The sequence below is a fragment of the Panthera uncia genome, chromosome A2 (assembly GCF_023721935.1).
Source record: "Panthera uncia isolate 11264 chromosome A2, Puncia_PCG_1.0, whole genome shotgun sequence".
Lineage (NCBI taxonomy): Eukaryota > Metazoa > Chordata > Mammalia > Carnivora > Felidae > Panthera > Panthera uncia.
Window position 1 is genome coordinate 111,102,079 of NC_064816.1, and position 22,878 is coordinate 111,124,956.

Below are 22,878 nucleotides of genomic sequence, written 5' to 3' on the forward strand. Positions count from 1 at the left end.
CCTCAATAGCTGTGGTCCCACTACCACCATCTCTGACTTGTACAATTATAATCTCCTAGTCTCCTTGATCCCATTCCATCTCCACCTCCAGCATCAACTGTTCTGAATTCCCTTTTAAAGATAAATCTCATCAGGGGCACCAGGATGGCTGAGTTGGTTAAGCGTCCCATCTTAATTTGGGTTCAGGTCGTGATCCCAAGGTCGTGGGATCAGGCTCCCCACTAAGTGTGGAGCAGGCCTGAGATTCTCTCTCTCTGCACTTCCCCCACTTGTGCACACGTGCACTCTCTCATTCCCTCTCAAAAGTAAATAAACATATAAAGATAAATTTTATCAGAACTGTCTCTTCTAAAAACCTTTCCATGGCATCCCCTCATTCCATTCCTATCCACCAACATGCATACTCATCTACAGCTCTCCTGCCCTACTCCAGACATGACGGCCTCCTTATTGACTTAAAGGCAATGAGAATGCATGGGCTTTGGCTGTCCCCTGTGCTTCGGTCACTCTTCCCCACTTGGCACCTACCTGCCTGCTCATCTCACTCCCTTAGCTCTAATAAGCCTCTGTTCATGCGGCACCATATTGGTGAGGATTTCCTTTATCATCTGATATGAAATAATCAAAACTAACCCCCTGCCAATTGTTTCATGCTTCCTTACCCAGGTTTATTTTTCTCTGTAGCCTTCAACACACTTCACATCTGTCCATCTCTCCTCTCTACATCTGTGCTGTCCAACAGAAATAATGCAAGTCACAAATGCAAGGCACATACATAATATTAAATTTCCCTGTAGCCACATTCAGGTAAAAAGCAGTAAGTGAAACATAAAAATTATCAATGAGGGGCACCTGGGTGGCTGAGTCAGGTAAGCGTTAGGACTATCGACCTTGGCTCAGGTCATGATCTCACAGTTCATGAGTTCGAATACCCACATCGGGATGTGAGCTGATGGAGCGGAGCCTGCTTGGGATTTTGTCTCTCCTTCTCTCTGCCCCTCCCCCACTTGTGCGCACACACACTCCTCCTCTCAAAATAAACAAACTTTTAAAAAAATTACCAACAGAGGGATGCCTGGCTGGCTCAGTCAGTGGAGCATGTAACTCTTGATCTTGGGGTTATGAGTTCAAGCCCCACATTGGGCAGAGACTATTTAAAAATAAAACTTAAAAAAATTCTTTTTCAACAAAGTCTTCAAAATCTGGTATGTATTTCACACATATACAGTATCTAAATTTGGAGTACACACATTTCAATTGCTTAGTCACCGTGGCCAGTGCTGCTCCAGTGGGCAAGACAGCCCTACACCTACACCTATGCTTCACGACTGTTTGTATGTTCCATCTAATTCTCTCTCCCAAGAACCTAAAGCAGTCCAGTCCCTAGAAGTAAATACTCAAAAATTTGTTGAATCAATCTTTTAAAAGCTGCTAAGATCCAAGACCAGCAAAACAGAACCATTTGCAAAAAGATAACATAACAGCAAGCTACTGAGCTTTCTCAAACCAGAAAAAAATACACAGAATGGAAAAGACTTAGTGAAATACACGAAAGGTCATTCATTGTATTAAAATTCTTACAAGAAAAAAAAAGAAAAGTATCTCTCCTGTGATAGCAACACAAGTAGTTATTTTCTAAATTTAACCCACAGTTACTTCGGGCAAGGAAAGCTGGCTGAAATAGGTCAGAGGCAGGACTCTTCACTCGGTCATCACCACAAACACAATGAGTCACCACAAGCTTCTAGCTTCAAAACACCCCAACCGCCAGAAGAAACTGGGAAACTGTGATGATGCCCTGAGATTCTAACAATTCTATTTCAATGTTTTAGGAATAACTAAGGTACTGAGATTATTCATTTCCTGAGATAAGACGTGTAACCAACATGTGGGGTTCACTTTGGCTTAAACAACTTAAACCATGACGGAGGGTCCCTAAATGTCCAAACACACTTCATTTTGCTCATATGCATTTGTGTGAAGTGCTCCCTATTTACGCTAAATATTCGATCCTTCATGCACCTGGATTTTTCCTTTGTGCTTAGTTCCTTTTGTTTTTTTGCTCTTCCCACACCTGTTTGTCACAAACTGACTAGTGTAAGACTCCCTATCGAGGCTCACATGCCATGGAGTTGCACAAAGTCCTCACTTGTTCCTGCCATCTGTTGTGTTATGATATAAATACATATTCACAGGAGAACCTAATACAAATAATTTCCAACATCACATTAGTGTACAGCAGCCATTCTCAACATACGATATGTGGACCCCTTTTGGGAGTCCCTGAGGGTTCCCGGAGACACTTTCAAGAGGTCAAGAAGTCAAAACGATTTTTATTACACTAAGATGTTATTTGTCTTTTTCACTATGTTGACATCTGTGCTAAAGCAAATGGGACAAAAACAATGGTGGGTAAACTACTGGCACCCTAGCATGAACCAAAGCAGTGGCACTAAACTGTAGTCGTCCCTGCATTCACAGGCACTAGCTGCAAAATACAACCCAAGTTTCTTTTTTTATATGTATACATGTTTTTTTTGAGAGAAAGAGGTAGAGTGAGCAGGATAGGGGCAGAGAGCGAGGGAAAGAGAGAATCCCAAGCAGGCTCCCTGCTGTCAGTATAGAGTCCGAGGTGGGGCTCAAACCTACACACTGTGAGATCATGACCTGAGATAAAACCAAGAACTGGATGCTTAACCAACTGAGCCACCCAGGTGCCCCAACAAATGGTAGTTTTCTAAAGGCTAGCTGAAATGTGGGTTATCACATTAATGTGAAATCATGTCAGTGAGGGGTTTTTTTTATTTTTTATTTTTTTTAAATAAACTTTCACAGGGGCACCTTGATGGCTCTGTCAGTTAAGCATCTGACTTTGGCTCAGGTGATGTTCTCACGGTTTGTGGGTTCGAGTCCTGCGTCGGGCTCTGTGCTGACAGCTCGGAGCCTGGAGCCTGCTTTGGATTCTGTGTCTCCTTTTCTCTCTGCCCCTCCCCTGCTCACTCTCAAAAATAAATTTAAAATGTCAAAAAAAAATTTTTTTAATTAAAAAAATAAACTTAAACTACCACTTGTTGAGTTTTGGCATAGGAACAAAAAATATCCACAGTTATCTAAAAAGATGATTTTTTTTTAAATGTTTATTTTTGAGAGAGAGAGAGTGAAAGCGAGTAAGGAGCAGAGAGGGAGACACAGAATCTTAAGAAAGCTCCAGGCTCCCAGCTGTCAGCGCAGAGCCCTACATGGGGCTCAAACTCATGAACCAGGAGATTATGACCAGAGCCAAAGTCGGATGCTTAACTGACGGAGCCACCCAAGCGCCTCTCTAAAGAGATGATTAAAAATATTCCTTTCCTTTTCTAACTACACATCTGTGTAAATTCCATGAAGTAATTGAGTACCCAGCTATTAGGCCAAACACTAAAGAAATTTGCAGAAATTGCAACTAATTCCATTTTCCTCATTTTTATTTTGGTTTTAGAAGTTTTTTAAAACAAAAATCGTATGTTAATATATAATGGGTTTATTAGTTATTCGTTTAAAAATAGTAATTTTAAACATTATTCGGTTTATTGCTAATGAATTATATATAGATCAATAAAAAAACAAACAAGAGCTCCTTGGGGGTCCTGAGTTTTTAAGTCTTAAAGGGTCAAAACGAAAAACCTGACAAGCATTAGAACAGGGTGTAAAACCAAGGGTCCACCATTAGCCTCTCCCCTCAGCGATTAGTTTCCTTTTGAGGAGACAACCACTCTTTATGGTGGGCAATCTTCCAGACCTCATTCTATGTTTTTACACCAACATGTGCACATTAAAGGTTTGTTTCCAAAAACCTGTTTTTAAAAAAATTGTTTATGTTTATTTTTGAGAGAGGGGGGAGAGAGAGAGAGAGAGAGAGAGAGAGAGCGCGAGCGAGCAAGCAAGCATAAGCCGGGCAGGGGCAGAGAGAGAGGGAGACACAGAATCTGAAGCAGGCTCCAGGCTCTGAGCTGTCAGTACAGAGCCTGATGAGGGGCTCAAACTCATGAATGGTGAGTTTATGACCTGAACTGAAGTCAGATGTTTAACCAACTGAGCCACCCAGACGTCCCATCAAATACTTGTATTTTACGAGTTATCCCATAACTGACTTTTCAATTTCTTCTTCGAGAGTCATCTCATATAAATCTTTATCATTCTTTGTAACTGCTACAACATGTGCCACAGTATAGTTTGTTAGAATGCGTACGTTTTCAGGGCACCTGGGTGGCTCAGTCAGTTGAGCATCCGACTTCAGCTCAGGTCATGATCTCACGGTTCGTGGGTTTGAGCCCCACGTCAGGCTCTGTGTTAACAGCTCAGAGCCTAGAGCCTGCTTCAAATTCTGTGTCTCCTCTCTCTCTCTGCCCCTCCCCTGCTTGTGTGTGCTCTCTCTCTCAAAAACTAATTAAAAAAAATAAAAGACGACAGTACATTGTCTTTGGATGGACATTTAAGTTACTTCCGATTTTCCATTAAATACTGCAAAACTGGGGTGCCTGGTTGGCTCAGTCAGTGGAGCATTCAATCTTGATCTTGGGGTCATGAGTTCAAGCCCCATGTCTGGTGTAGAGCTCTAAAAAAAACAAAAACAAAAACAAAAAACAAGGGGCACCTGGGTAGCTCAGTTGGTTAAGCATCTGACTACTGATCTCAACTCAGGTCATGATTTCACAGGTTTTTGAGTTCAAGCCCCTCATCAAGCTCTCTGCTGTCAGCAAAGAGCCCGGCTTTGGATTCTCTGCCCCCCCACCCCCACCGCCTTTCTCTCTGCCCCTCCTCCCAATCATTTTCTCGCTCTCTCAAAATAAACTCTAACAAAAAAATCTACCTTCTAAACCTCAGAAATGGTTAACTGTTAAATGTCCCAGTCAAATTAAGGCTAGAGATCCTCTCTGCTTGAAAAGTAGGCAACGTTAAAAGATCCAAATTATCTGTATATAATACCTATTAAAATGTAATGAGTGATATAATAAAACCAAAACATTTATCTGCAAGTAGTCTGGACTCCTACCCAGATATTTTTTCACCAAGACCTGTGATTTGGAGATCTTTTACAATATTATTGAAAACTATGCTTACAAACTGCAGAAAACCATGAGAACTGGGTTGTTTTCCATGAAATTTGGTTGAGAGGTATTCCCATTTTAAGTTCTACTAACAGATACTGCCAAATAACAAACCAAGAAGTCTCTGCCAATTTACTCTCTACATTCCTCCACACTCTTGCCAACACCAGGCATTATCAACCTTGTTTTCTTCCCAAACTGACAAGGAAATGACCATTTTAATAGGCAAGTTCTGTCTATTAATTACCAAGATTAAGCGTCTTTTTAGATATCTCCTTCTGAACTGCCACTTTTGTGTACTTTATTTTTTTTTTAATTTTTTTTTTTAATGTTTATTTATTTTTGAGACAGAGACAGAGCATGAATGGGGGAGGGGCAGAAAGAGAGGGAGACACAGAATGGGAAGCAGGCTCCAGGCTCTGAGCCATCAGCCCAGAGCCTGACGCGGGGCTCGAACTCACGAACCATGAGATCGTGACCTGAGCTGAAGTCAGACGCTCAACCAACTGAGCCACCCAGGCGCCCCTGTGTACTTTATTTTTTATACATTTTTTGTACTATGTTGTCTCCCTCTTTGAAAATAATAGTTCTTTATCTCCTAGCTATTTCTGTTTTTAAACAGTATCTCAAGACAAGTTCACAACTAGATACAGATCTTTAGGAATCCTAAAACCTATACATCTAGATATAAAGTACAAAGTCTTATTCACAACACACAACTCATTCTACAAAGAAACGTGAAACCTTTCTATGTGCATATGAGACATTAATCATGGGATTATGCGAGAATAATTACCTTTTATTTTCAATTGCCATATGTAAACATACAAGCTTATTAATATGAGACAATACCACTTAGGTGTCAGATACTCCAAGGAATCCTTTACAAACATCAGTTAATTCCCAACAACCTTGTGCAATAGGTTTTACTGCCCCTATTTATAGATAAACTGAGAGGCTCGGAGAGTTTAATCAGTTTGCCCAGGATCACAGAGCTGAGCAAGGATTCCAACTGAGGTCTTGGTGATTCCAAGCAAGATGTCACTGGCCCTCCCCACTGTTGGGCTTTACTGCAGCCCCTCATTTTGCTTATTTAACAGTATGTGCACACAGAAAGGTCTCATTTTTCTTCAATGGTTCATTCTATCATTTGATGCCTTAATAAAAATCAAATACCAGGTGCTTTAATCATCACTACTCAGGACTATCTTGTCATACATAACCTAAAAAAGGTAATAACAACAACACTGGCTCAGACAGCCTTACTAAGGGTTCCTAGTCCTATCATGATTTACCCTAATTACCCCATCAGAAGGCTAAAAACAGCCCTAAATCCCATGGAATGTGCTGGGGCACAGTTGTTCTCACAAAGCACTTCAGAGGTAAAAGCATTTCTAGATGATCTCTGGTGAGCAGAACCCAACATTAACCTAGGCATCAAGTCTTGCATAATGATCCCAAATAACCAACTGAGCCCCTAAAGTTAAACACATCAAGAATTAAATAATGGTCGCTCCTCGAGCACACAGACTGCTCTCAGCACTCCTGTAGGCTCAGTCTCCATCACTACGCTGCCTCACACTTGAGCCTCTCTAATCCCAAACAGCTTGTAGTTCCCCTACACAAACCAAGATATTTCGCACTTACATGCCTTGGCTCCTGCTGTCCCTCCTGCCTCTTCCATCTCCACTGGACACAGTTAGCCTCTGTCTACCTTAACGTCTCTCCCTGAACCTGTCTCTGGCTGGCTGTACCAATACCCAGCTAAGCCTAATACTCTCCATGATTCTGGGGTATACCATATATACCCCGTGACATATTTACACCTTCTCTTTACCTGCAGAGGTATTCATCCACCCTCTGCCATAGTGAATCACTGCTGGTGTCCAAGACAAAAATATCACCCAGGCATTGAAACAACAAAGCAAAAGCTACTATGTTCCATGTACTTTTTTCTTCAGAACAAGTATCTTCCTCTTCTTTCTAGCCCCTGAAACCCAGCACTGCACTAACCACGAGCCCAAGTGCTCAATCTATGCTTGTTAAACTAAAAATTTGTAGAAGCTGCGGCACCTGGGTGGCTCAGTCAGTTGAGTGTCTTGACTTTGGCTCAGGTCATGATCTCACAGTTTGCGAGTTAGAGCCCCGCATCAGGCTTGCTGATGTCGGCACAGAGCCGGCTTCAGATCTTCTGCCCCCCACCCCTCTCTGCCCCTTCCCCTCTTGCACTCTTTCTCTCTCAAAAATAAATAAATCTTCAAAAAAGAAAAAAACAAACCATTTGTGGAAGCCACGGGAAATAAACTCATTTCTGAATCTCAAAAGAAAAATGCAGAAATAGGTCAACTAGGGGCACCTGGGGTGGCTGAGTCGGTTGCACATCGGACTCTTGATTTGAGCTCAGGTCATGATCTCACAGTTCCTGAGATGGAGCCCCCAATGGGCTTCTCATTGACAGCAGGGATCCTGCTTGGGATTCCCTCCCTCTCCCTCTGCGCTTCCCCCCACTCACATGCTCACACTCTTATGCATACTCTCTCTCAAAATAAACATAAAAGAAAGGTATACCAGCACCCAAAAATACTAAAATTACATTAAAATTTAAATTCTAAACCACTTATCTCAAAAAAAAAATATCAACACAAGAGCCTCTGTATTTTTGCAAAAGCAACTGTTTTTAATTTTTTCCTAATGTTTATTTATTTTTGAGAGAAAGAGGCAGAGCGCAAGCGGGGGAGGGGTAGAGAGGGAGATTCAGAATCCGAAGCAGGCCCCAGTCTCTGAGCTGTCAGCACAGAGCCCAATGTGGGATTCGAACCCACCAACCGTGAGATCATGACCTGAGCTGAAGTCGGACGCTTAACCGACTGAGCCACCCAGGAGCCCCTGACTGTTTTTAAAACAGACATTTGGGAATCACAGGGGAGAACACAATCATTTCTTGAACAGCTTTACCATCACAGGTTCTTTATTTTCTAATTCATTATATTTGACGCACAATGTTACATTAGTTTCAGGTGTACAACATAGTAATTCAACTAGTCTATACATTATGCTCTGCTCACAAGCACAGCCATCATCGCTCACCATACAAGGCTATCAGAGCACCATGGACTACATTCTGTGTTGTACCTTTCATCCTCATCCCATGACTTATTCCATAGCTGAAAGCCATCACAGGTGTTTATGGTCTGTTTTCTGTTTTGTTTAGACAGAGGTGGGGAAGAGAGAAGGGGAGAGGGGGGGAGAGGGAGAGGGGGGAGAGGAGGAGAGGGAATATGAATCTTAAGCAGGCTCCACACTCAGTGTGGAGCCAGACACAGGGCTAGATATCAGGACCCTGGGATCATGACCTGAGCTGAAATCAAGAGTGGGACACTTAACCCACTGAGCCACCCAGGTGCCCCATCATCATAGGTTCTTTTCATCAAGCTCTCCAATCATCATCTGCCCAGCTAGTGTGGCAAGATGAGTAGCACTTGGTTTTGGAAACTAATTTTTAATCAAAATTTTCCTCAAAATAGGTCTTAGTCAAGTTCTCACAGATTATTAGTCTCTGAGGTAAAACCCAAACTTCAAAATGCTATGGTTCTAAGTCTAGGAGAACATAAACCCTAGGTGATCAAGCTACAAACTGTCACAACTTAATCCTCATAACTTTTACCTTTTTTTACAAACATTGGGCTCTGTGCTGGCTGGCCACCCGGAGCTTGCTTGGGAGTTTCTCTCTGCTCCTCCCTGACTTGCTCTCTGTCTCACTCAAATACATAAATAAATTTTTAAAAATGTTTATCAACACATACATAGAAGAATTTCTGTAAAATAATAAACCAAATTGCCAGCTGGAAGACCTGGGAAATACATGGAGATGGAGAGGATTGAAAAACAAGTCTTTTCACATTTTATTTCATGTGTTCTGAATTAATTTGAATGTATACACATGTAAAAATTCAAGCTGTTAATATTGTGTCTAGGTTACACCGTGATTTTTTTTTAAAAAGGTCATACATCACCAAAAACCATAAAATACCTAGGAAGAAATCTAACCAGAGAGGTGAAAAATCTATACTCTGAAAACTATAGAAGGCTTATGAAAGAACTGAAGATACAAAAAAATGGAAAAAGATTCCATGCTCCTGGATAGGAAGAATATTGTTAAAATGTCAATATTACCCAAGGCAATCTACATACTCAATGCAATCCCTGTCAAAATAACACCAGCATTCTTCACAGAGCAAGAACAAATAATCCTAAAATTTTTATGGAACCAGAAAAGACCCCAAATAGCCAAAGCAATCGTGAGAAAAAAAGCCAAAGCAGGAGGCATCACAATCCCGGACTTCAAGCTATACTACAAAGCTGTAATCATCAAGACAGTATGGTACTGGCACAAGAACAGACACTCAGATCAATGGAACAGAATAGAGAACCCAGAAATGGACCCACAAACATATAGCCAACTAATCTTCGACAAAGCAGGAAAGAATATCCAATGGAATACAGACAGTCTCTTCAGTAAGCGGTGCTGGGAAAACTGGACAGCGACACGCAGAAGAATGAACCTGGACCACTTTTTACACCATACACAAAAATAAACTCAAAATGGATGAAAGACCTAAATGTAAGACAGGAAGCCATCAAAATCCTCGAGGAGAAAGCAGGCAAAAACTTCTTTGATCTTGGCCACAGCAACCCCTTACTCAACACGTCTCTGGAGGCAAGGGAAACAAAAGCAAAAATGAACTACTGGGACCCCATCAAAATAAAAAGCGTCTGCACAGCGAAGGAAACAATCAGCAAAACTAAAAGGAAACCGACAGAATGGGAGAAGATACTTGCAAATGACATATCGCATAAAGGGTTAGTATCCAAAATCTATAAAGAACTTATCAAACACAACACCCAAAAAACAAATAATCCAGTGAAGAAATGGGCAAAAGACATGAATAGACACTTCTCAAAGAAAGACATCCAGATGGCCAACTGACACATGAAAAAATCATCATCACTGCTCATCAGGGAAATACAAATCAAAACCACAATGAGATACCACCCTACACCTGTCAGAATGGCTCAGGCAACAACAGATGTTGGCGAGTATGTGGAGAAAGAGCATCTTTTGCATTGTTGGTGGGAACGCAAGCTGGTGCAGCCACTCTGGAAAACAGAATGCAGGTTCCTCAAAAAACTAAAAATAGAACTACCCTACGATCCAGCAACTGCACTACTAGGTATTTATCCAAGGGACACAGGGATGCTGTTTAGAAGGGGCACATGCACCCCAATGTTTATAGCAGCACTATGGACAATAGCCAAATTATGGAAAGAGCCCAAATGTCCATCGATGGATGAATGGATAAAGACGTGGTGTGTGTGTGTATATATATACATATACATATATACATATATATATATACACATACACAATGAAGTATTACTCGGCAATCAAAAAGAATGAAATCTTGCCATTTGCAACTACGTGGATGGAACTGGAGGGTATTATGCTAAATGGAACTGGAGGGTATTATGCTAAGTGAAATGAGTCAGAGAAAGAAATAATCATATGACTTCACTCATATGAGGACTTGAAGAGACAAAACAGATGAACATAAGGGAAGGGAAACAAAAATAATATAAAAACTGGGAGGGGGACAAAACAGAAGAGACTCATAAATATGGAGAACTGAAGGTTACTAGAGGGTTGTGGGAGGGGGGATGGGCTAAATGGGTAAGGGGCACTAAGGAATCTACTCCTGAAATCATTGTTGCACTATATGCTAATTTGGATATAAACTCAAAAATAAATAAATAAAATTAAGTAGTAAAAAAATAAAATAAAATGCTCCTCCATTTGCAAAAAACCCAAAAACACACGACTCACAGATTTCTACTTACATGAATCCACATTCAAAATCAGAACCAAAGTTTTTCTTATTTCTGTTATCACTAATTGTAATCTACATCCAGCATTCGTATTTGAATCTCAAGTGGAAAAATACAACATCGACCACCGAGGTTACTACTGAATGATAATGTACATTGATGCTTTAAACATTGTCCCCAAGATCCTATCAGGCATCCTTTACTATTATTCTAACCTCCCCAAGCTTCCATTTCCTCAACCTTAATCATCAACAAAAAAACTTTTTTTTTTTTTTTTAACATTTATTTATTTCTGAGAGAAAGACAGAGTGTGAGCTGGGGAGGGACAGAGAGAGGGGGAGACATGGAATCTGAAACAGGCTCCAGGCTCTGAGCTGTCAGCACAGAGCCCAATGCAGGGCTCAAACCCACAAACCGCAAGATCATGACCTAAGCTGAAGCTGGCCGAGCTGAAGTTTAATCAACTGAGCCACCCAAGCACCCCTCAACATCATGCATTTAGAACATGGAGTTGGGATTCAAACCCAGATCTTAGACCTCATGTCCCACATTCTTCTGGCGATGCCCTTCAGTTCACCAAGGGCACATGGTAAAAGCATCAAGGCTCCTAATCAGAAAGTTCCAGCACAATTCCTCCCCCCAGTCTCCTAATTCTTAACAATATCCCAAGTTTAAACAACTTCCTTCTGCAAGCCAGGATCCTACTAAACTTGGTGAAGCGCTGGAACAACCAGGCACCATGGACGCCATTCCGGACACATCTACCTCTTTTGCAATCTAAAACATACCCCAGGAGTCACGATCATATGGCTGCAACAAAGCCATGGCATCTACCTCCTCATGCCTTCTGTTCTACTCTCATACCTTGTTGGGCCCTCCTCCAACTTCTCTGCAGTTCATTTATATCAAGATGAAGCTGCTAAAAAAAATTAAAAAAAAAAACAAAACCTTCCAGGAAGAAGCAGTTCCTCTTTCCATCTTGAAACAGGACACCCAGATGTTTTTACTCTATAGTAAGCCCCAGATTCCAGAATACCTATACTTGTCTTTTTCCTACAGGAAGACAATAAATCAACCCTTGAAAGAAGCCAAACAAGATTTCTTTTTTCTTCAGAGAAAGTAAGAAAACAGGACATCTCTGCTCCAACATGCCACTGCAAACATGAGCAAGTTGCTGTGTAAGCCACTTTGAGGATTTGACAACTTAAATGAGAGGAATGAAGGCAGGGCAGAGTCAAAGGATGTGGAAAATGGGTTCCACTAATTACCTGCAGTGCCCTGGGCAAGTCACTTCTCTCAAATCTTTATGGAGAATCCTTTGGTAGAATAACTAATACCACTAAAAAATCTATTGCGCTATCTCATTTTCATTGGTTTGCCTTTCTTAAAATAGAAGGTATTGGACACATTCTGAAAGTAGTACTTTACTGATCAAAGGACTTGCATAAACCGAGTCTTAAAAAGCATTAATCAGGGGTGCCTGGGTGGCTCAGTCAGTTGAGAATCCGACTCTCTATTTTGTTCGGCTCAGACCATAATCTCACGGTTCATGGATTCAAGCCCTGCATCAGGCTCTGCACTGACAAGTGCAGAACCAGGTTGGGATTCTATGTCTCCCTCTCTCTCTGCCCCTCCCACCCCTCCCTCTCTCAAAAATAAATACACATTTTAAAAAGTTAATCAGATCAAGTCATCTGTCTCCAATCAACTGATCTAACACATCACCTGGTTTTGGTGACTTCTGTGGCCAAAACCAGGATTCACAATTTGAGGAGAAAGCTGCTTTACTAAGGACCGGGTTTTTAAATAAGCGAAAATGAGGCAATTTAGGGTACTTTATACAAAAGGTTTCTTGTATTTCTTATAGCTAAACTTTTATGAATAAAATGGAAGGAATGCTTTACTTATTCAGCATCCTAAAATAACAAAATGATTCAAGTATTTTAAACTCAGCCCATGATATCCATAAATGTTTTGGCCAATAGTTTCAACCCTGCTTGTCAAATCAAGTCTTTTTGTTTTTGTTTTTTAAGTTTTTATTTTAATTCCAATTAGTTAACCTCCTCAAATCAAGTCTTTAGAAAACCACAGAGAAACAATGGACTTGGTCTACGCTGCCTTGGAACCTAAGCCAGCTTCATAGAATTTTCCAAATGCATATTAATAAAAAGTAGAATGGGTTATCTAGAAAGTGAGCTCAGTCACCACAACTGTTGAAACAGATGCCAGAGAGTAGGTCAACTCAAACAAACAAGTCCTGTCCACGGGCAAGAGGATCTACTAAACTTAGGACTCTTCCATCTCTAGCAAGTTATAAATATAACATGATCAGAGTCGTTTCTGGAAAGTTAAAAAATTAAGATAATGACTTCTGAAAGAAAGGCTACAGTCCAGGTTGCTCCAAAATTTGTAAATCACTCTCCATCTACCTACTGCCCAACCAGAAGACGGAGACTTAATACCAATCCCATTCACATTCATCCATCCAAATCACAAACTCTCACTGATATTCCAGTGTTGATTACACCTTCCTATCCACAGGCTTTCTCCATGAATCTCCTTCCCAGAAGCAGTTCACTCTGCTTGCTTTCCTCTACCTTACTGGCCTCCCTCATTCTCCTTTGCTGGTCTCTCCTCCCTCCTAAAGCCCCATACTCAGTCCCTTAGTAATCTTGTCCAATTCTAGGATATTAAATATCACAAGCTAATAACACCTCTAATTTTCACCTCCAATTCCTACGCTCCAGATTGATATATTCAACTACCTACTTGACTTCTTCACTTAAATTTCTAACCAGCATTAGAGACATAATATGCCAAAAATGAAGCTCTTGATTTCTACCCAAGAATTTGCTCCTTCCCCAATACTCTCCATTGTGGTAAAGGATACCACTCTCCATCTAGTTTTTCTGACCTCCTCACCCCCGCCAAAAAAAAAAAAAAAAAAAAAAAAAGGTTTTTACTGAGAGTTTTAAGTTTATTTATTTCAAGAGAGAGAGAGAGAGAGAGAGAGAGCACAAGCTGGGAGAGGCAGACAGAGAGTCAGAGAAAAAGAATCCCAAGCAGGCTCTGCACTGACAGCAAATAGCTTGACGCAGGACTCAAACTCACTAATCAATAGTGAGATCACAACCTGAGCCAAAACCAAGAGTTGGATGCTTAATCAACTGAGCCACCCAGGCACCCTGACCAAAAAATCTTATCATGCTTTACTTTTCTCAAAGCTTTCATCTAATCTATCAGCAAATCCTCACAACTGCTTCTCTCAAAATACACACTGACCACTATTCATTACCTCCAAAGCTAGTATCATCTCTTGCCAAAATATTACAATGGAAACTGGTTCCCCATTTCTAGTGCTAAATGCAATTTTCAGATATTTTAGGTTCCCATCACTTTGAAGCCACTACTCCTCCCCTCCTCTCATGTATGGAAAACAATCTACAAAGACTGTCACACTATCAATTCCTTCCCCTCTGTACATTCATACCACTCTACCATCAAGAGATGGAGACTACTTCCATATCCCCCTTGAATCTGTGCTGGCCTTGTGACTTGCTTTGGTCGACAGAATGGGATAGAATAATGTGCCAATTCTGGGCCTAGCCTTTAGGAGGTCTAGCAGTTTCTACTCTCACTTGACAGCCAAGGGCTACTACCAAGCGTTCAGGTATCTTGTGGAGAAAAGTCACGTAGACCAGCACGAAGAGGCCAGCCATGTTAATGAAGCCTCCTTAGACATTTTAGACCAGCTCAATAAATGACCCAAAATGACACCACATGGAACAGAAACAATCGCCAAGCAGACCCCAGAGAATCGTGAGGAAAAATAAGTTGTTTTGAGTCACTAAGTTTTGGGGTAGTTTGTTATGCAGCAAGAGATAACTGGAAACACCAAGATAACAGTGGAATCAACTTCTAAACAACTAAGTGATAATGCCAGCTATCCTAAGGACTTAAGCCTCTCTTAACTTAGAGAGATCCACTTGTGGGGGGGGGGGGGGGGCTGGCTGGCTCAGTTGGTGGAATGTGTGACTCTTGATCTCAGGATTTTGAGTTGGAGCCCCACATTGGGTATAAAATAAAATCTTTACAAGAAATTTATAGTTTGATTAGATTTCTCAAAGAATCCATGTATAGTAACTTCAAACTACCTCCTAATCAAATTAAATGGTTTCAAGATACTTCTCTACAATGCATAATTTATGTACTATGTATTCCCCTTCAGGGCAAGAAAATCCACATACTATATTAATGTTTACAACTGTGTTTATTTACCAATACTTGCCCAACAGCAGTTTCAGACCATGATAAATTACACCCTCAGTTTTAATAGAGCACTGAAAAGTATCTGCCACCAGCTTTCAAGCAAAACCCTGGCGATTCACGCCAATTTTTTAAACATCAGATTTATGGGGCAGAGTTCTAACTAAAACGCCAATCCTATCCCTTGGTCACTGCTACCACACTGCCACCTCCTGTCTTGTGACTCTAGAAGCTTGAATCAGAGGCAACAGTTAATAAAGGAAACTTGGCTAAGAATAGCACAGCCTTTCTCCATCCTCCCAGACTAAACCAACTGCCAAAGTTGGTGGATACATAAATCATATAATAAAAAATAGATAGATCCTACAATTCAAAAATTAGTCACCGCTAGGAAAGTTTGTATCTCAACACTGTTAAAGACAATTACAAAGAGTTGCTTCAAATATATATCCAGGTGGTTCAACAGCTTCACTTTAATACAAAATCCAAGACCTATAACAACACATTAACTGCAATGGTATGGCTCACAAAAGGATTTCAAAATATGACAAAGATCATTTCCCTCTTGCTGACTGCCCTAAAGGGGTACACACGCAAAAGTAACTGAGCTACCAAACAACAGCAAATACAAGCTCCTTACAGGGAAAACCTCATATCTAGTTCCAAAAGGTATTTTTAAGCCTTAGCTGGTAACTCATTTCAAGCAGAACAGCAAACCTCAGAACAAACTATGCCCCGTTAGTTTATTATAGTGGCATTTGGCATGGACAGAGAATGTAAGTGATCACACAAATAAATCAAAAGGAAAGCCAGAAACAGAAGCCAAGATTCTCAATTCCCACTGGCTCCAGGCACATGTCATGTTTCCATAATGTCTTCCTTGTTACTGTGGACAGCCACACAGAAGCTACTTATCAACATTCACTTATATGTTTTAATTCTAATAATGCCAAAGTAAGAAATCTTTTACTCTCCCTCAAGCTGTAATGAGGAAACAACATGAAATCAAGAAAAATCTTGTTGGCTACTATCATTTAAGCAGTCATACACTACTGACCTTAAACTGAGCACTCCAAAGACACTGCTTATGATTCTTTCCAGCCATGAAGAGTTTCCTAACATTCAGAACCCCACATCTCTGTAAGAGAAATCTAACTCACAATATTCACCTGTACCAAACTAATAAGCAAGGACCAACACAACTGTTCATGCCTACGTTCAAATGTTCAGCATTAAAAAACAAGCTTTTGGGGCACTCTGATTTTGGCTGGGGTCATGATCTCACAGTTTATGAGTTCGAGCCCCACACTGGGCTCCGCGCTGATGGTGCACATCCTGCTTGGGATTCTATCTCCCTCTCTCTCTCTCTGCCTTTCCCCTGCTTGTGCTCTGTCTCTGAAAATAAAATAAATAAAAACTTTTAAAGAATTAAATTAGAAAGCAACTTTTCTTGGCCCGAGACAACAGGATCATATGCCCTAGCTAATGTACACACTGCACACCATCCCAGTCTATACCGAACAGTGGTTAAAATGCAGCACTAGCTTTTAAATAGCCATTCAAAGTAAGATACATTTAAAACTCCAGTAACTTTTTTTACTATGTCTATTTGGGGAGCCTGGGTGGCTCAACAGTCGGTTAAGCGTCTGATTTTGGCTCAGGTCATGATCTCGCGACTCAGGAGTTCGAGCCCCCGCATCAGGCTCTGTACTGACAGCTCAGAGCCTGGAGCCTGCTTTGGAGTCTGTGTCTCCCTCTCTCTCTTCCCCTCCCCTACTCTTATTGTCTCCAAAAAATAAAAAAATAAATCATTAAAAAAAAGTTTATACTATGTCTATCTAATTTACATGTTAACCTCAAGATTGTAATATGGAAATAAGTTGTTCACTTCATTTTCATTTTTTAAGGAAACAAAAAACACCGACATGTGAGCTGAGACACCAGTCTGGCTTAATGGATCCTTCCTGGAAAAAATATTAACTATAATATCCTACTATTTTTTATTCTTTATTCACATATATTTTGCCTTCACATAATCTTAATACTGACAGCTAAATCATAAGTTTAAGCTATAAAAAACCAAAAATGTGAAAAATTTTCATAACTTAAAAAAGTCATCACAAACCAACTAAAACTACCATCCTCTCTGTTCCAAGAGTGTCAGAAACTTTCCTATTCCCTCTCCCAGGCCCAACAGCCCACAATATAAAAAAGGAAATCGGTTCGATTTACATCACAGATGGGCACCTATGAGGTCCCACAAGATACCAGTGGTTCTTCCAATCCAAGAGAGCTACAGTCTTCAAAGCCACACAATTTTTACACCCACCCTTATCCAACAAGGCAGAGCGGGGAGGAGGGAGTGTTTAGGATTATACCTCAGAGGGAAGCCAAGTATTCATGTGCTAGAGCTTTTATTTTAGAAATCGAAAGCGCAACACTATCACAGATACTCAGTGCAATTTTCTCTTCATTCTGGACACGGGGCTCTCAAACTCTGGGAAATAGTGCTATAATCCTCCACAACTGAGGGATATCTGAATGCAGCAAAGCAACATTCCTTCCACATTCCCTGGAGACTTCAGTAAATCAGGAGCTAAGCTTGGTCAGAACCAAACTCAACAGTGCCCCTTCCTGAAAGGTTCCCTACCCAGCTCAGCTCCCAGTCAGAGTTGGGCCAGCACGTCAAAGCTTCAAATTGCCTCCTGGGCCTTGTTTAGTTGCTGCAAGCCCATTCATCCATCTCAGAGTGCTGCCATAAGCATTCTTCAGCACCAGGCTCCCAACATGCCTTGCACAGCAGGTATAAAGGTCACTACTGCACATGTGGGTGTGCCTGCCTCAGATGCCCACATGGTGATGGGATGGAATGCAAGGGCTGCTCAGCACAAAGAACTCCACCCAGAAGTCCAGCAGGCTCACTTGGCAAGGACTGGTCTGCAGCATTCAACGCACGGTCACCAGTACAATTGCTTGACCCTTATAGGGGCTAAGCATGACTCACCAGGGTTGTCTTCTCAGCCCTCTCCCAAAGCCTATTCAGACAGGGGAACAGTCCAGATAAGGGAAACTGTATCACAGTTCCAAGGTTCAGTTACAAGACTGTAATACAGATTTCCAGCAAATTTCCCTCAGAAAAAGAAACCTCTACTTTTGTTTTTCACCATCTCAACACTAGAAAAGGACTTACTTGATTGTTCCCCCTATCTGTAAATACTTGTCTCCAATGTACTCATTCCTACTTGCTACTAACATAGTTATTTAAAATCCTGAGCATTTTAGGGGTGCCTGGGTGGCTCAGTCAGTTAAGCGTCCAACTTTGGCTCAGGTCATGGTCTCACAGTTCCTGAGTTGGAGCCCTGCATCTGGCTCTCTGCTGTCAGTGTGGAGCCTACTAAGGATTCTCTGCCTCTGCCTCTCTCACAAATGTTAAAACATTTTTTAAAAAATACTGAGCATTTTAAGGTAAGCCAAATAAAGCCTGAAATTTTAATCTACGTTGTTAATGAAACGAAAAAGCACCCATTGATATAAATACTTGCTGCCACTGGTGGCATTTTACCTTATATGCTTTCCTAAGAGGAACCCCTGTTCGTTATAAAGTAACAAGTACGTTTTTCAGGTTGGGCAAAAGTCTTTAAGAATAAAACAGGCTGTTACCAGATGTTTTTAATTTAATTCACTACACATGGGGAGAAATTCACACCAGGCTAGAAAAGAAAATCAGGAGAGCAAAGCTAAGTAATCTGCATTTACATGCAGGTCCATAAATTGTATCTGAAAAATGCCAGACATTTAACGTTTAAATTTAGAAACTCTCAAATGCTCAAATGCCAGTCCGACACAACCATTTGCCTCTTTTTTATTCAACATTTGAAGAAAATTAGGACACGCAGGCTAAACATGAAACCAATTAGAATTTGCAGAATGTACTTACATTTTTTTCCCTTAGGTATACAATTTAGACTATGCCTTTAAATTTTTTAAGGAGATAGGACTTTACCCTCAATTTTCTAATTCCTATTAGAGAGAAATCAATTTAGATACTTTTCAGTACCTTTCTATTGTTTTAGAAGCTTTTAACAAAGAATACCCCTCTATATGTGAAATAACTTGACCCCACCAAAATTCCCAACTGGAACTAAACCTATCTCATCCAACAAATGTCTTTTCAACTGTCCTAATGAAAATTAAGTACATGAAGAGAAATCCACAAAATTCCAGCTAACTAAAAACAAGGTTTGTAAAAATGCTTTACCTGAAAGAGAGCTCAATATAGAAATAAGCAGATGATGACATTTTATACAGCCATCTCTCTCTGCAGAGCACCAGAGAAATGCACAGCAACCCTCTCCTGCCCTCCAGCACACACACTCACCTATATCCAACCAGACACATGCAGTCCTAGTTTATTTAGGCTAACTTTCAGCTTATTGCTTAGCCCAGGTTTAGAAGCGGGGAGAATGGGAGGAGAAAAGCAGAAACTCTAACCTCACCTTGTAAAACCCAGAAAAGCACAAGCTAAACCCAGCACCAGTTAGGGAGCAGCGCCTTTCCAGTTAGCGACAGAGCGAGAATCTAGCCTGCTCTTGAGAAAGGAGCCATTTCTTCAAAATACTCCAGAGGTTAAAACAGTCTCCAAACGTTTTGTAAAGTGACACACTACACATGCTCTCCAAAAAGTGCAATCCCAGTGCGTAAGTAGTACAGATCTTTAGTCTTCGCTCTCTTGGTGGTTATTTCTAAGCAAAAATATTGGGGGGGGGGGGGGGGGGGGGGGGGGGAAGGGGCGGGAAACAAAAGGCTGGTATGCAGCAACCTGTGTAACTCTAGAATGACTGAAAAGGCGCTTCTGGGCAGGAGAAGCCCAGGCATTCACTCACGTGTTCCAATCAGCAAATTTCACTCTTCTCAGATACACAGACCGCCTCCGAGGCCTCTCTGACTCCTCGCCGCCAACTGGGGGCAGAGAAGAAAAGGCACTCCACACCCACGCGTGTCTGCAGCGGCTTTCCCCTATCCTGTACTTGTAGGTGGGTAGTGGGGGTGGAAGAGGGTCACCCACTACTTCCTAATTCTTACAGAGTCCCCAAATCACCCTTCAAGACTTTGATTTCCTATTGCAGCACCTTAGAAGAACATACAGCTGTGAGGGCTTCTTTGAGAGACTTCACCAGTAATAATCCAGTGGCAAGAACCACACACAAGACCTTTATTCCTTAGCAGCGCGCCCGCACACACCTGCCATAAACTTAAATGCAAGGAATAAGAAACGCCGAGCCATCCAGCATAAAATAAAGCCATCCAAAAAGCATGGGAGAAAAAGAAGTTTTCAGCTGTGTTGAATCTTTCCTCCCAATAAAAAAGTGAGAAAAGAATTAATGAGAACATGATAAATAAGCTCACCTTTGTCTTTTTGGGACTGAGTGCTCAACTTCCATAAATTTCCCGTGCAGTTCCACTTTACCTGCGGACATACAAGAGGTGGGAGACAGTTGGCTGGGTTTAGCCGCTCTTCCCGCAAGAAGGACCCGCCCAGCCTAAGCGGCGACACAAGTGACCAGAGACCCCCACGGCACGGATGCGTCTCAAGGCCGGAAGGGAAGCCCGGACCCGCGCGGGTGGAAAGCTGACCCCTCGGGGCTGTGTGTACAACTTACAGTTGGGGGGGCGGGGGTCGACTGGCTAGCCCACCACCTGGGTAACATTCTACCCCCAGGCCGCCTCCGCCCACCTCAGGGGGTCACCCAACCCCACGACAGCCCCAGGACCGACGGCCCTTCCGCCCACCTCCCTGGACACTCCCATAAGACAAACTCCGAAGAGCCGGCTACGCTGGCTTTTTTCAGGCAGGGACGCAGGGCCCTTCTCCGACTTCAAGCCCAGGCCCTCTAGGAACAGGGTAGGCGCAGAATGCACCGCCAAAGATGCACCTCCGCACAGAATGAACGAGGCGCGAAGGACAGCGCGGCGCCCGCCACGCAAAAAAAAAAAACACGGGCTCCTGGAGGGACTTGAGCGCAGCCCCGCCACGCAAGGTCCCGCGCGCGCGGAGCATGCCCCGACACCCCCCGAGGCCGGGGCGAAGAGAAAGGCCGAGGCAGGGCGCCGCAGCTAGGGCTCCCTTGCCCGCGACCACCCGCCGCCCTCGCCCACCTGCCCCTCTAGCTCGTCGGACGCGGGGAGGTTGAGCGTGGAACCTAGGTCGCACCAGCCTGCGTCCCGCAGGATCTAGAGGAAGCGCCGGGCCGCCTGTGTTCAGGCAGCAGCCCGCGGCCTCACTCTGCATCAGGGTCGAGGCCACTTTGTGTTCTCCCGCGCCGGGGAGACGGGGGAACTGCGAAACCAACACCGTAAATAACGTGCAAAGAGAGAAAGGAAGGAAGGAAGGAAGGAGGAAGGGAGGGAGCGAGGAAGAAACGGGCGTCCGCGCTCGGCCCCCAAGGCCCGGCGTGCCGGAGACTGGAGCCCGCGCCTGGGCCCGGGCGGGGCAAGCGCTGAGAGTCCGGCGCTCGCGGTCGCGCCTCCCCCAGCCCAGCTCCCGTCCGAGCCCGCACCGGGGCTTTCTGGACAGCGCGTCCGCCGTCTGCCCGAAACGCCCCGGGAGGAGGGGAGCCGGGTTGGAGCCCAAGCTGAAGAAAGCACCCTGGACCTCACGCGCGTGGGCGCCCGGGCCTCGCCCCACCTCCCCGCCCGCTCTCGCCTGGGCCTGGGGCCCTGTGTGGACGCCCCGGTGGCAGCCGCGGGCCTAGCTCCGGGTGCGCGACCCTGGCAGGCCCGGGCGGGCTGCGCGGGGCTGGAGCGGGCGCGCCGGCGGGGCTGGGGCGGGCCCACCTGAAAGCGCCTCGATGGCCTTAAGGGCCCAGCTCTCGTCCGGACAGTCCACGAACGCGTAACCAGTCTTCACCAGGAAGGGTCCCGACACCGGGATCTTGGCGTCCTTGAAAATACTTTCCAGGTCCGAAGGGACCGCATTCTCGCTGAGGTTTCCGATATACAGTTTGTTCATTGTGAAGAGTGGTTGTTATTTAAAAAAAAAATTCACAGGAAAACGAAAAATTAAAACCACCCACAGTGATGGAGGGCTCCGGCGGGTTTTGTTCTCTTCGTTTTCTCGCCGTTAAAACACACCAACACAGTTACAACCAAGAACAAGAACGACGAGCGAAAAATCAAATCCGAAGGTTCTTGTTTTTCCTTTTCTGAATATTAAAAAAAAAAAAAAGAAAAGAAAAAGCCTTGCTACAACCCAAACGCATCAACGAGTCTTCCTAACTCTGAGGAGGAGGCGGGATTAGCGAAAAAAGGAGAGGAGGAGGAGGGGAGAAGAACTACTTTTTGTCTCTTCCTCCCCAACCCCTTTGGCATCGGCCAGCGGACTGTGAAAATATCACACTACGTGAGGGCAAGCGCCGCCTCCCCTTAAAAAAAAAAAAAAAAAAAAAAAAAAAAAAACCAGAAGGGGGACTGGCAGGAGGGGGGGGGAAGGGGGGGGGGGGGGAGGAAGGCGCAGGAGGCGGAAAAAATCCGCTCCGAGTGTCCGGCTTTTTGAATGAGCCACGTGTTCAAACTACAAATCAACGTCTCACGTGAGGAATCCCAGCGCCTGAATTAGAGTGGGTTTCGGGGGAAAAAGGAGGAA

At 43.1% G+C, this 22,878-nt stretch overlaps 1 protein-coding gene across 3 annotated transcripts in view; it reads right to left on the reverse strand.

Moving 5' to 3' along the window:
• The window catches only part of IGF2BP3 (insulin like growth factor 2 mRNA binding protein 3), a 152,204-nt gene extending 129,564 nt beyond the window's left edge, over positions 1 to 22,640 (reverse strand). Inside the window, exons 1-2 of one of the 3 annotated variants that reach the window (XM_049642893.1) lie at positions 22,071 to 22,587; positions 20,643 to 20,703 (exon numbers count right to left, since the gene is read on the reverse strand). In XM_049642893.1, coding sequence (XP_049498850.1) covers positions 20,643 to 20,703; positions 22,071 to 22,245 — 236 coding nt within the window. In that variant the 5' untranslated portion in view covers positions 22,246 to 22,587. Of the gene's footprint in view, positions 1 to 20,642; positions 20,704 to 22,070 lie in introns of all 3 variants that reach the window. The other 2 variants (XM_049642895.1, XM_049642894.1) reach the window with 2 other exon arrangements.
• Between the last annotated feature and the right edge of the window lie 238 nt (positions 22,641 to 22,878).